Genomic DNA, 12,982 nt, shown 5'->3' on the forward strand with positions numbered 1-12,982 from the left:
CACACCCTCAGAGCATCCTTCACTTTTCACCTTGGGCACTACTGCGATCAGTGGCTATATATTTATATTATAACTAGATTAATGTCATTTCCCCACGAGGGCCCACTTAGGGTTCATTTCTCAGTCACAGTATTCCCAGCATTTAGCACAGATTTCTGCATGTGGTAGGTGCTTGATAAGCATTTCTTAATGAATGAATTACTAAGAGAATGACTGGAACCCAAGAATCTCAACAATAACCTTATAGTTGTAGCCGGAGCTTACTTGCACCTCGTGTCTGTTTCCATCTGCAGATATAAATATGATTGAAAAAAAAAAAAGCCCGGCCGGGAGTGGCTCAGCGGTTGAGCGTTGACCTGGGATCCAGGAGATCGGGGTTCGATTCCCGGTCAGGGCACATGCCCGGGTTGCGGCCTCGATCAATGAATCTCTCATCGTTGATGTTTCTATCTCTCTCTCTCCCCCTTTCCTTTCCTCTCTCTGGAATCAATAAAAGATATCTTTAAAAAAAAAAATACATGTGGCCCCTTCCCCACTATTCAAACAGAAATTAGGAGTTAGAGGCTGGAGACGGGGCTGGGAGATGATAGCAAAAACAACTATAATAGCAAAGATAACTTGTTTGTAAAACAATAAATTTAGGCAGCCACCCAGACAAAATAACCAGATGACTGAACTGCCTACTGTACCGGAATTTATGTACCACGAGCATCCCGAAAGACAGGTGCCAGAGGGCTTAATTTCAATTCCGGCTACTTTTGGGAAGTAGCATTTTGTTGCCTTGGCCAGATCGCAAGGAGGTGTTAACCACATAAACACAACTGAACCTATTAATATTACAAAGAAATAGCTACCGCAAAATAATTTATTTGGCATCATGTAGGTAACAAAGTATGCAAACGCTCCGTTTTTGTTTGGTTTTGGTTTTTATGTCGGTAGCAGACCTAACCACTCTGCAGCAGAAATCAATGTGCAAGTTCACCTATTACCTTCTGTTCTCATTTCAAAGAAAGGTGTTTACTTCTCAAAACAAGCAACTGTGTCTCAGTAACTAGGTACAGGCCATAGGCGACCAATACTGAATAAAACGAGGCTCGCGTTGCACAGGTAATCACCGCACATACAAAACAGCAGGGAGTCCCTCCGAGCCGGCAGGTTCATGGGGAAGCACGTGCAGTTAGGGATGGAAGGCAATCTGGATAAACCTGAACAACTGGACAGACAGAATGAACAAAAGTGAAAGAAACAGAAACCCAGGGAAGAGAGGAGCATGTGCTCACTGTTTCAAATGTGTTGAAAGAAATACACACTGTTTCAAAGAAAAAAATGCAATCTAATTTTTAAGACAACTCTTAGGACCAAACATTTAATGTTGAGAGACCGGAGGATCACGGGTAAGCTCCTCACGTGACTCAGTGGTAGGAGCAGCCATGTGAAAAGCTGTATGGAAAGAACGCCTCAGAGCAGGACACAGGTGCATTTGGGAAATCAGAGTCATTTTTAAAGAAAAACTGCGATTCGCTCAAAAATTTCCAGACGAAATAATACGAGAAGCACGTGTCCAGCAAGAATTCCTCTGAGATTAATGCAGCTGAGTGATTAGACTGCCTCTTATGCCCTTCCCTGCCGCCACAGACTGAGCCTGTGAGCAGAAGGACATCAGGTCCTTTCAATGTCACTGTCCTTGCATTTGGTGCCTTCACTCTTACGACTGTCATTGAGAGATTCGTGATTATTTTACACGTTACTGACAGTTCAATTCCTAAGCTATCACATTCATTCTAACAGGTAACTTCATTCGGGCAGGGCTGCATGCCCAAACCACAGGTCACGTCCGTCAAGCTAGGAAAACTGACCCCCTGCTACCAGAAGGTGACATGTGGGCCATGGCGGGAGGGAACCACCTCCCATTATTACTGTCGATCAAAACTGAAGCGATGAGAGAAAGATGCCCCAACGACTTGGTCTTTGGAACGACTTGCTGCACCTCGGTCTTTGGAAAGTGTACCATCGATGGTGGGAGATAGTTTCACTCTTCGGAATGCTAGGAGGAGAAACTGCTTTTGAAGTATGGTTGAGAGGGGTTTGGGAAATGCAAGGTAACTAACTTTACATGGAATCAGCTTATAGGAAAGGCAAACACATCCGTACTTAATTACAGAACAAACAGGTCACTTTTAAAGGTCAAAATAGTTAGCAGCATTGTGTGAGCAGAACTTACTGGTGTTAGCGTGAAGGTAAATGGACAGCTTTTATCACTGTTCCTTTTGATTCTATCAGAATCTGACCACATTGGTCACAGAAACACTACCCTTCTAAGGCTAAATGCAACCCTTTGAGGAAGCGTATGTATTCAATGAATTTCATTTTAATCCTAGAGAGTCTTTCTTAGCAATCGCCCTCTATCCTGAAGAAAGTAGTCATTCCAGAATGTAAGAAATGCGAAAATCGCCCTTTCCACCCAAAGGTCACAGTGAGCAAGACCCAGAGCCTCCCGTGAGGATGAGCAGTGGCTCCGCCGTCTCTTCCTACTTAGAGGAAAGAGGCAAGGTCACTCAGGTCAACGGCAGAGCATCGAGGCCCAGTGTAAGGGGCGGCCTTTCTCCGGGGCACCCCGCTGAGCCTGTGGGTAAAGAAAGGGCTGTGGGGAGAGTACCTCTTAGGTGTGTCTCGGAAGAGGTAACTGCTGACCTCAGCTCCGTCCGGGATCACCGAGGAGTCGTGGAAGAAGGCCTTGTCGCGGACCTGCATCTGGAAGAGCTCCTCGTCGCGGGTGGGCAGCTTCTGGGCCCACGAGCTGAGCGGGAGCAGCAGCCACAGCAGCCACCACCGCAGGGGCGCCATCCTGGGGGACAGGAAGCATTCTGTCAGTTCTGCAGGCACCGGGGAAGCCGCACGTTTTCTATGGGGGTCACGCGATTGCAGTGTTGACAGGTCAGAGCTGCCTTACGTATTTTGGATCACGCACGTGATGCTGAAAACTTTGTGTGTTTTTTTTTCTTCCCAAAAATTTTAGCACAGAGTTGATAATGAATTCACTAGAATTTCAGAGTAAAAAGATGTTGAGAGGAAAGGGGTCCTGGAGCACTGGCCTCCCTGGGTGTTCCGAGAGGAAACCCCACTTCATAGTCCAGGAGCCGGCGTGGTCACTGTAGGTACCTGCAAGCGAATGTCTCAGAGTTTGAACCTTAGTGAGTCCAAGAGACCTGCTGAGGGCCTGAAGTGAACCACTGCACAATTATTTGCTTATTTTTTTATTGATTTTAGGGAGGGAGGGAGGAAGGAAGAAGGGGAGACAGAGAGAGAGAGGAAGGGGGGAGGGGAGAGAGAGGCATCAGTTGGTTGCCTCTGCATGCATCCCGACCGGGATTGAACCCGCAACCCGGGGATGTGCCCTGCTGGGAATGGAATCCACCACCCTCTTGGTGTATGGGACCCACCGCCAATCATCTGAGCCACCTGGGCCAGGGCACTGCACAGTTGTTTCTACTCCTCAAAACCCGACCCAGCGTTACACATGTACAGCAGTGTTCTGATTCCCAAAATCAGATTTCCACGCACCAGGGAGTGCTGGAGAGTGTAAGGTTTAACTTGCTCAGAGATTAAGCACTTTGTCCGAAATCACAAGGCGAGCTCTTTGCTGACGTCTAAGTATTACAGAATACCAGGCTCTTCGATACAACCTTTAGAGAGAAGCCTTTGCTGCACTAGAAAGAGGGCTTGGATTCCCTCTCTCAGCTCAAGCGAGACCACGGCACAGTAGTTGTGTAGCTTGGTCATTTCTTGTCGTTGAGTTATACTGTGGCATTCATCACTGGCTCTCATCAGAGGCCCTAGAAGTCATTATGGATCACTGTCTACTGCCCGCTGCTGCAGGGATGCTGGCAAGGACGCCAACTTCTACATGACTCAGTGTCCCCACTGAGGCAAGTTCTTTCCAGGTCAAGTGTTTCACCTTATTTCTCTGACTTTGTGCATCAGGGAACTGGAGCATTAGGGAAATAGAGTGTTTTACATTTAAGAAATTTAAATAGTGAGAAAGTCAAATGCAAATATTTTCCATCATTTATAATGCAGTGAAGGCCAGTTTTGTTTCTAAAGAGTCATTACTGTAGCTGCGAGGGCACCTGGACTTAAGCCATCTTTTGACTTTAATTTTATCTTTCTTTGAAGGCTATTAAAAATAGACCCATACAACTAAAATAATTTTTGAAGGGAATAAACTCTTCTTTTTTATGAGGTGTGAGAAGCAGCTTTCACAGCGAGCTTGCTCAAGAAGTTCTTAACTTCTTCCCCAGCGGCTGTTTCTGCCAGGTGCCCTGCAGCTCTCCACAGAAACCTCTCCAGTTCCTGAGTTACCGCGCAGAGCGGGCCCAGTTCACGGAAACCTCGCGGAGTGGGTACTAGTCTTATACAAAACTACGCCCCCTTTTACATGGGCAGAGAGAAGGTATAAATCCAGGTGGGTCTGACTGCACAGCCCAACTGTTTATCCGCTACAATTGCTTACCAAAGGCTCTGAATGCCACCTTCCTCCTCCACGGCACTGTAATGGAATGAAACCTGACAACAGCTAAGAAACCTGACGTTTTGGTTTCAGCTCCTACCTGGATGTGGCATTTTAGGCAATGCACTTAACCACTCTAGACTTCATTTTTCTGAAGAATTTGGGTAGGTAACCTCTGAACTCTGAAAATGAGTGATGATTTGACAATACTAATCTCCTCCCCAACTAGTTAGCAGTTTAGGAATAAGACCAGGCCTCCGTAAATACTCTCCAACGATCTGTCCCTCAGCTATCCAGATGACTGTCAAGATGAAATCCAAGGGCAGGAGTGGCTCAGGTGAGTTTCTACCAGCAGACAAGGGCTTTATCGACAAAAGGTGGCCGGATGAATAAAAATTAAAACTCAGAGAACCTACTTGAAACAAACAGGAACCAAAGTGGATGGGACCCCTCCCCTCTGATGGCCCTCGATCTGGATAGAATTTGATACACTGCCTCTGTTAGGAAATTCTTATTATTTCAGCCCGGCCGGGCGTGGCTCAGCGGCTGAGCATCGACCTAGGATCCAGGAGATCGGGGTTCGATTCCCCGTCAGGGCACATGCCCAGGTTGCAGGCTGCAGCCAATCAATGACTCTCTCATCATTGATGTTTCTATCCTTCTCTCTCCCTCTCCTTTCCTCTCTCTGAAATCAATAAAGATATATTAAAAAAAAAAAAAAAAAAAAAAACTTTAAAAAAAAAAGAAATTCTTATTATTTTAGCATAAGAAATCATATTCCGAGCACTATGGAGGAACATCTCTGAAACTCTGCCTCCTGAGAGCAGAAGAGGCCAGACCATGAAATAAGCCCTTTCAGAAGTGGTGAGAATTTGGCTTCCAACACTCATTAGGAACTTGGAGGGCACATGCCACATGGCACCGCTTGAGTGTGACATATGCAGGCGTATTTGCCCTAGAACCACTCATGGCAAAGAAGCTTCATTAGGCCCTGTGTTGGTCCATGAAGCTGTCAAGCACTTAGCACAAGCACTTAGTACCCTGTACAGCAGAGCAGGACAAGCTGCCAGAGCCCCAGGACATCTGGGGTATGCAGGTCAGCCCGAGTTAGACAGCCAGCTAGTTCTGACTGGTGAGGAATTTCCCAGCATCCTCAGCTGCTGTGGGAAATACTTTCTCTTTATCATTATGAGATGGATTTTGAATAACATCAGTAAATTTTGTTGCGTACATGCTGCATGCCAGGCAATCTCCTAAGTGTTTTACACACGTGATCTCATGTGATGCTGGCAACAACCCTCTGGTGCAGGCACTGCTATTTGTCCCCTTTCCAAAATGGTCAAACTGTGGCATAGACAGATAAGACTCCAGAGTGAATAGAATGTGAGAACTATGACCTATTTATCATGAGTGACTTTAAAAATGTAAATATGATTATTATATATTCCCCTCATCAGCTACTCTGCAATTTAATATTTAGCAAGCTGAACAACTTCGGATGATAAGATTATGCAGAGGAAGTGCTGAGAAAGTTCCCTAGGGGTCTCTGTGCAGGTTTTGCATCTCCTGGGAGCAGAAGAACAGCTGTGTTTGTTTGAGATGATCTTTCCAGGGATGTCTGTGTAGTGAACAGCCTTGGGAGATAAAGCCTTCGGAGCAAACAGCGGGCATGATCACTACCCGTTATAAAAGGTGTAGGTTCCCTGGGCTCAGGGCTCCTCTCTTGTAATAAACCCCACTGCATGGGCTGGTGCTATCTGGCCCTCTTTGCGCCATCCTGTGAGAATTGGGGGTCAGGGAGCCAATGGGAGAAAATGATGATACTGTGGGCCCTGCTGTTGCTCTGATAAGGAAGTCCTTTATCTCTGACCCAAGAGTCCTGTGCCATCCAGCACTCAGAAAACGATGGCAGGCCAACTCATTAGCTTTTAAGTAGGATAAAAATCTCAAATCTCCTAGCTCTTGACACTAAGCACTGACTTACTAAGTTTTTTACTAGCTTATCAACTTTACTGGCTCAGTAGACATTTTAATTTAGATTACCACCAGTAGGGAATAAACTCAACTTTATCTTTTGCTTTCTTTATATAAAACATCAGCTTTCCCTGGCTAAAAGCCTATCAGTTCACACTTTTTGTTTCTGAAACAATTTTAACCATTTTAATTGTTCCATCAATTATGGGCAAAATAGATGTCTTCAAGAGAAAAGTATGATTCCTTTTTACTTTTCTTCTCTATTTTCTTTTTATTGTATCTAAAGGAGAAGATGCGTGTTAGCTGAACCTACTGTAGTAACCATTTTACAATATTGTAAGTCAAACCATCATGCTGTACACCTTGAACTGATACAGTGATGTACGTCAATTACTTTTCAATAAAACTCCAAGAAGAATTAGTATAATCCCAATACACAGGACTTCATACCCTGTAGGAGTATAGTTTCCAAAATGTTACCAAATAACGTTCACTTATTGGTGAAAAAAAGTAGTCAGGTATTAAGGGAAGTTAATCACTTATTCCATGTGATCAGTTTACGGGCAAATTTTTTTTTTAAATATATCTTTATTGATTTCAGAGAGAGGAAAGGAGAAGGAGAGAGAGAGAAACATCAATGATGAGAGAGTCATGGATCAGCTGCCTCTTGCACGCCCTGACTGGGGATCGAGCCAGCAACCTGGGCCTGTGCCCTGACCAGGAATCGAACTGCGACCTCCTGGATCCTCGATCGATGCTCAACTGCTGAGCCATGCTCGGCCAGGCCAAATTTTTTTTTAACAAAATGTATTTAAAAGCAGCATTGAATATAGCTAATCGAAAAACTACTATGCAGACATATTGTACCTATTTTTACAACTTATATTCAGTGATGCAATATCTATTTACTTGTATATTCTAAAGACGGTTTTAAGATTTTATACATTTTATTTCCAGGCCAATAAAATATTTTCTCTCAGACATTCAGCTTAAGGATGAGTCACTGTAAATAAATAACTGAAAATACATTCCTAAGAGTAAGCCTTGGGTAAGCCAGTCCATAGAGCAGACTTTTATTCTGAGATTGCAAAAGTGCCCTCTAATGGCTTAATGTTTCCTCTCATTTCTTTTTGTGACTTCTAGGTGCCCAGAGCTTATTTAGGTCTGAAGTTTAAATTAAGTAACGCTTCTCAGGGCTTCCTTTTCAGCATTATTTCTTTTCTCCGGGCTCCTGGTGGACAATCTAGGAAATGCGTCTGCAGAGCAGGAAATCCTGCTATCTTTCTACAATCAAGGGTCCAGTCCCCACAGAAGTACAAAGTTGCTAGGATGATTCCAAATATTTTAATTTGCTGGGTGGATCAATCGAGTCACCGGCCCAGAAAGGGAAAATCTAGGCAGTGTTCTCTTGTACCGAGAAGACTGACAGTTTCAGCTGGGACAGTCTGATGAGTCGAGTCCACAGGTGCTGACCTCACACTGACTTTGTTCCTGTGCTCGGAGGCTGTCACGGTGGACACATACCCTCAGATCCTGCTGAGACAGAAGTGAGAAGGGGGAAAGGACCATGGTGTGACACCTCAGTCTTTAATCTAGATGGTTAATAATCTAGAGTATTGGTGATGTGAGTCAGTTTTAGCCTTTAGAATGCTAATGCATCTTAAAGAGAAGCTGCTTGTGAAATATAATTGTCTGTGGGTTGACCATGTGGCCTGCAGGTACAGAAGGAGAGAGAGGTTGGGCACTGAAGAGTAAATAATTTTAAATGTAATTCGTTTATATGATACACACACACATTTAAGGTCAAACCATTTAGAAACGTTATATGAGTCCAATGAGTTGATGTTAGAAAAAAGGTAACTGAGCAGTGGGCCCCAAAGACCCTTTTACATGCATGTCCATTTTTCTATGTGTTGCCCCCTCTGGTGAGTGGGCAAACACCCAGCTCAAGAGGCGTGGAGAGGGTTTTGTTGGGAATGTTTGGGGACTGCGAGGACTGGCTGCTGCTCCCGCTCAACCCATCGCCTTCTCCACTGTGCTCTCTGCCCACCACTCCACGGGGAAAAGTGGACACATATGGATTACAGGGACAAGCTGAAGACACTGTAAAGAGAGAGCAATGAAGACACCGGGAGCATTTTTATTGCTCCCCAAAGGGAGCTGATGGACAACTGAAAGCATACAAGTAACTCTCAGACTCTCCGCATTAACTTGAGCTTTTTATTCTATGCAGCCTGTAGTGTAGCTAAAATAAATAGTCAGACCGAGCTGGGGTATCCTTTCCCCACAAACCCAAGGAAATGTTAGAGAACTGGAAAATGGCAAGAAAAAAATTAAAGGAAGTTGGAACAATTTACCAGTGTATCAACCAACTCCCCAGGTGCCCTCTAGCCTCAGAAAACACAAGATGCCTCAAAGCAAATAAAACCCGCCCCAGGGTGTCTGCAGCAGCCATATCACTGTCGCTGTGCAAAATTTATCTTTAATTGTATAAGGTCGGCTAGTCGATTTACCACGTAGGCTAATATCTGCTGGTTAGATTAGTGAAAATAAAAAACTATTATTTGAAATTATGTGAACAATGACAACAGGTAAATGGATCCAGTTAATTTACTTCTTTAAAAATGTATTAAATGAATTTAACCACAAATCCTAACTGAGACTCTTCAGAGTAGGGAAAGATTTCCACCACTGAAAAGCTTGCCTTTAATACATACACAGACTGCTGTTTAGTTACATGATCTCATTAAAGTAGGGAATTTGTAAATCTGGTGAATACAAAGTTCTTTCGGGGGGTTTCATGTAACTGTCCAAGGCTCCCTGAGTAGGTGTCTCCCGAATTCAGGGCCTGATGACCTCTGCCAGCACTGTCCAGCCCTCAGAACAGCAGCCCACAGCTGTGCCTACCCGAGCGTCACGTGACCAAAGCTAACCTCCGTCCCTCTCCAGTGGCCACCAAGGTCCTCAGGAGCCTTGCAGAAACACATGAACAGATATATAAAAATGTCACCGAGCCTTCATAGACACTGCATGTTCTATAACTTCCCACGGTCAGCGTCATCAGTATAAATATGCCACACAAATTATACAATTTTAAAAAACCATAGTGTCATCGAGATTCAGTTAAAACCTATCCAATGTCCCCAGTCATGTCTAGGCTACAAACATGAAACAAATTTACAACAACCAGAAAGAAGGATTCTGAACTGACTTGAGGCAAAGGCATCTGGGATAAATGAAATCTGATGTTTAATTACAGAGTGTGGAAAGTGCATGATTATAACTTAGGATCCTTGCAAGGAGTCGTCCGCCGCAGAGATTTCTGTTATTTTCTTTTCCTTTCTAAGTGCAAATATTTAGTCTTTTAGCCCTATTTTTAAACTCAGGGGCATTTGTTTTTGTTGAATCAGCCATACCACATCTGATGGTGACTGTGAAGCACGTGACCTCGTGTAAAGGAAGAAGGGTGGCTCTGGGGGCCCCCGCCCCCGCCTGCCCGACTGCTCTGGAGCCCGGGCTCTGTCTGCGCCTTGCGCTAAAATGCCCGCTGGCACACGCCGTCCCTCGAGCCAGAGGCTCAGCCATAAAAAAGCCGAATTCCCAGAAGCTGTTTTGTTTCATCTTTTGCAAACAATGAAAATGTTAACTGAAATTAGTTGGTCATTCTTATAAATACAGAAATATCCTCTTTTCCATGTTTGCAAAGGGTGACTAAAGCAGGTGGCAGCAAAGGGCTCTGACAGATGTGCCCGAAGGAGGAGTTACCCGCCGTGCCCGCTGAGCTCCTGGTCCGCACTCACTGCGGAGCGCGGCTGTCTAACTGCAGAGTGTGGCCATTCTTATAAATACAGAAATATCCTCTTTTCCATGTTTGCAAAGGGTGACTAAAGCAGCCCGCCAATGGGACCGAGCAGCGCACGCCAGCCTAGGAGGGGGACAGGAATTATCACGCTCAACAAATACTGCGCCCCTGCAGTGTGGAACACGCCAAAAATACACTAAAAGTACAGACATATTTAATACGGACCCATGTTCTTTACAGTGCCACTGAGTGGACATCGTGCATAAGTGCCCTGCAGTGTAAGACAGCCCGTATGGACAGGAAAGGGTGGCTCGGATAAGGAGCGCTCAAGGAGGTGGAGTGAAGACTCGCCAACAGCTGGCGAAGACAGAGCGGGACTCGGAGAGAAAATGGGAGAAGGGAGAACCAGGTTTGGGGATGGCAGATGGCGGTGGAAAGGTCAGGGAGCGGAGGCGGAGACAGAACTGCATCAGTAAGAGTTAAACAAATGTTAACTGAGCACCTTCTACGTGCTAGCCCCTGAACATTGTGCCAGTAAAACAAGACTTCCTCTCTTCTTGACGTATTTATGATCATAAGGTGCTATCATAAGAAAGCACCACGGACTGCTATTCACTGCTGTGCAGAGAAGGGAAACGGGGCTGTCTGGAAGGGTGTGGCGACGGCCACTGTAGGTGAAACAGTTCAAGGCTCCTTGGAGCGAATGACATTGACTCTGAGATACAAACAAGAGGAAGCCAGTGAAACAGATGTCAAGGGAAGAGCATTCTTGGAGAGAAACAGCCCACGCAAAGGCCCTGAGGCAGCATCAGGCATGGGGCACACCGAAAGGAAAGGATGTCAGTGGGGAGCAGAGTCAGTCAAGGGCAAAGCAGAGGGTAAAGGGCAGATCACAGGGAGCAATGCAAACCCTCTTTGGGCGTCTGGATTCCATTCTGAGTGTGACGGAAAGTCCTCTCAGCAGGGCAGGCCAAGGACTGACGGTCAGTGTTTCCTACAGATAACTGTCGATTGTGTAGAAAATAGATTTTAGGAAAGGGACAATATTAAAAGGAAAAACAATGTCATCTTTGTAGAAGGGAAAAGAGTAGATGAAGGGTACTGCGGCTGTCCTCACAGGCAGGTGACGTTTCAACTTCATGGGGGACAGGGGAGGAATGGTGAGCTGGGGTGTGTTCTGCACAGTCTCCAGAACGTGCAGGTGAGCTGGAGGCAGGAAGTGAGGGAAGGCGGCATCAGAGATCACACCTCGGTTATAGGAACAGGCACAGTAAACGCACAAAGCGTAAGTAACGAAGAGATGGGGGAAAGCCGAGAGAAATGGAATTAGGTAGACTTCGCAGGTGCATCATGAAATTCATGAATTGCTGGCCGTCCCAGATGCAGTCTCTAGAGTGAATTCTTAGTAAGGTGTTAGAAGGGAGGAACAGGGAGTCACTCCCTTCATGCTGTGAAACAGAGGAGCAAGTGCCATCGTGGGACGCAGAAAGGCATGTGGGTTGAAAAACAAAAATATTGATTTCAATTGTCACGGTGGATGAGACGTACCAGGGAAAGGCGCTAAGTGTGCACACACACATGCACACACGTGTGCAAGCACACCAGGAGTTGCTGCTTTGAACTTACACTTCAACTGAAGGGATGTGTAATATTTGAGGCCAACTAATTTGTTGAAAGCAGCTGGAAGGAGACATCCAAAGCCATATTTTAGCTCTAGTAAGGGCCTGTTGATGGGAAGTGACCAGGTAAAGGCTGGTTGATGGGAAGTGACCAGGTAAGGGCTTATTGATGGAAGCCAGAGAAACAGGTATAGAAGTTATAAAGAAAATCTTAGAAGAAAACATTACAATTTGGCACAGGTGACCAGACAGGCTAAATGAAACTTACAGAGGCCCCGTGCACCCATCTGCCCAGTGTCATATTACTGAAGCTCCCGGGCACTGCTCTGGACACAGCAGGAAGAGAGGAACCTGGGGGAGTGACCACTGTGACGATGAGGTGGACCCACGGGCGTGGCCAGACACAGCGGTGAGCTCAGCAACGGCTGGAAAATCAGGCTGAGAAAGCCAAGAGGTGACCCGCAGGGTTGTCAGGACAGAACCCAAGCTCGGAGGCTGCATACTCTAGAAGAGACAAGCAGCAATCTTCAGACACTGTGACAATCGCATTGTGTTCACTAAATGCTGATGGACCAACAGACCACGCTGAGTAACCACGGCACCGTCTACACTGAGCCCTGCAGCTGTGCTAGAGACAGCCAGGCTAAAACTGAGGCGAAACCAAACTCCCGAGCAGGAACGCGGGACTCCAAAACCATCAGTATCCTCGTGTCCATCAGCAACGACCAGACTCCCATCGCCTTCCCACCGGCCTCAGGGTTACCTACGACCTTCGCAGAGGAACTTCAAAAGGCTTTTAGAATTCTCCTCACTTACCAACAAAAACCAGGTGCTAAAATCATTCAAACTCAAAGACGGGCCTGTTCTTACGACAGCCTGGCTTAAAGGGCTCTGATGACTCCGGCAGCTCCATCTGCTGCTCACATGGGCTGCACCGACCATTAAGTTCTGGTGAAAGAAATCTTGTGTCAGGAGCTTCCGGTGGTTAAGGGAGTCACGGTCCTCACCCACAGGCAGGGCAACAGAGGCCTGTTCTCAGAGAGCGGGCACCATGGAGTGGCAGGGACCCTTGGCTGGGCA

At 45.9% G+C, this 12,982-nt stretch overlaps 1 protein-coding gene across 1 annotated transcript in view; it reads right to left on the reverse strand.

Moving 5' to 3' along the window:
- NDNF (neuron derived neurotrophic factor) overlaps positions 1 to 12,982 on the reverse strand; it is a 33,749-nt gene that overhangs the window by 6,494 nt on the left and 14,273 nt on the right. Inside the window, exon 2 of the mRNA XM_087816222.1 lies at positions 2,657 to 2,845. Within this exon, the coding sequence (XP_087672348.1) occupies positions 2,657 to 2,844 (188 nt within the window). The 5' untranslated portion in view covers position 2,845. The remainder of the gene's footprint in view (positions 1 to 2,656; positions 2,846 to 12,982) is intronic.

Source organism: Miniopterus natalensis, chromosome 4 (genome assembly GCF_054644295.1).
Source record: "Miniopterus natalensis isolate mMinNat1 chromosome 4, mMinNat1.hap1, whole genome shotgun sequence".
Lineage (NCBI taxonomy): Eukaryota > Metazoa > Chordata > Mammalia > Chiroptera > Miniopteridae > Miniopterus > Miniopterus natalensis.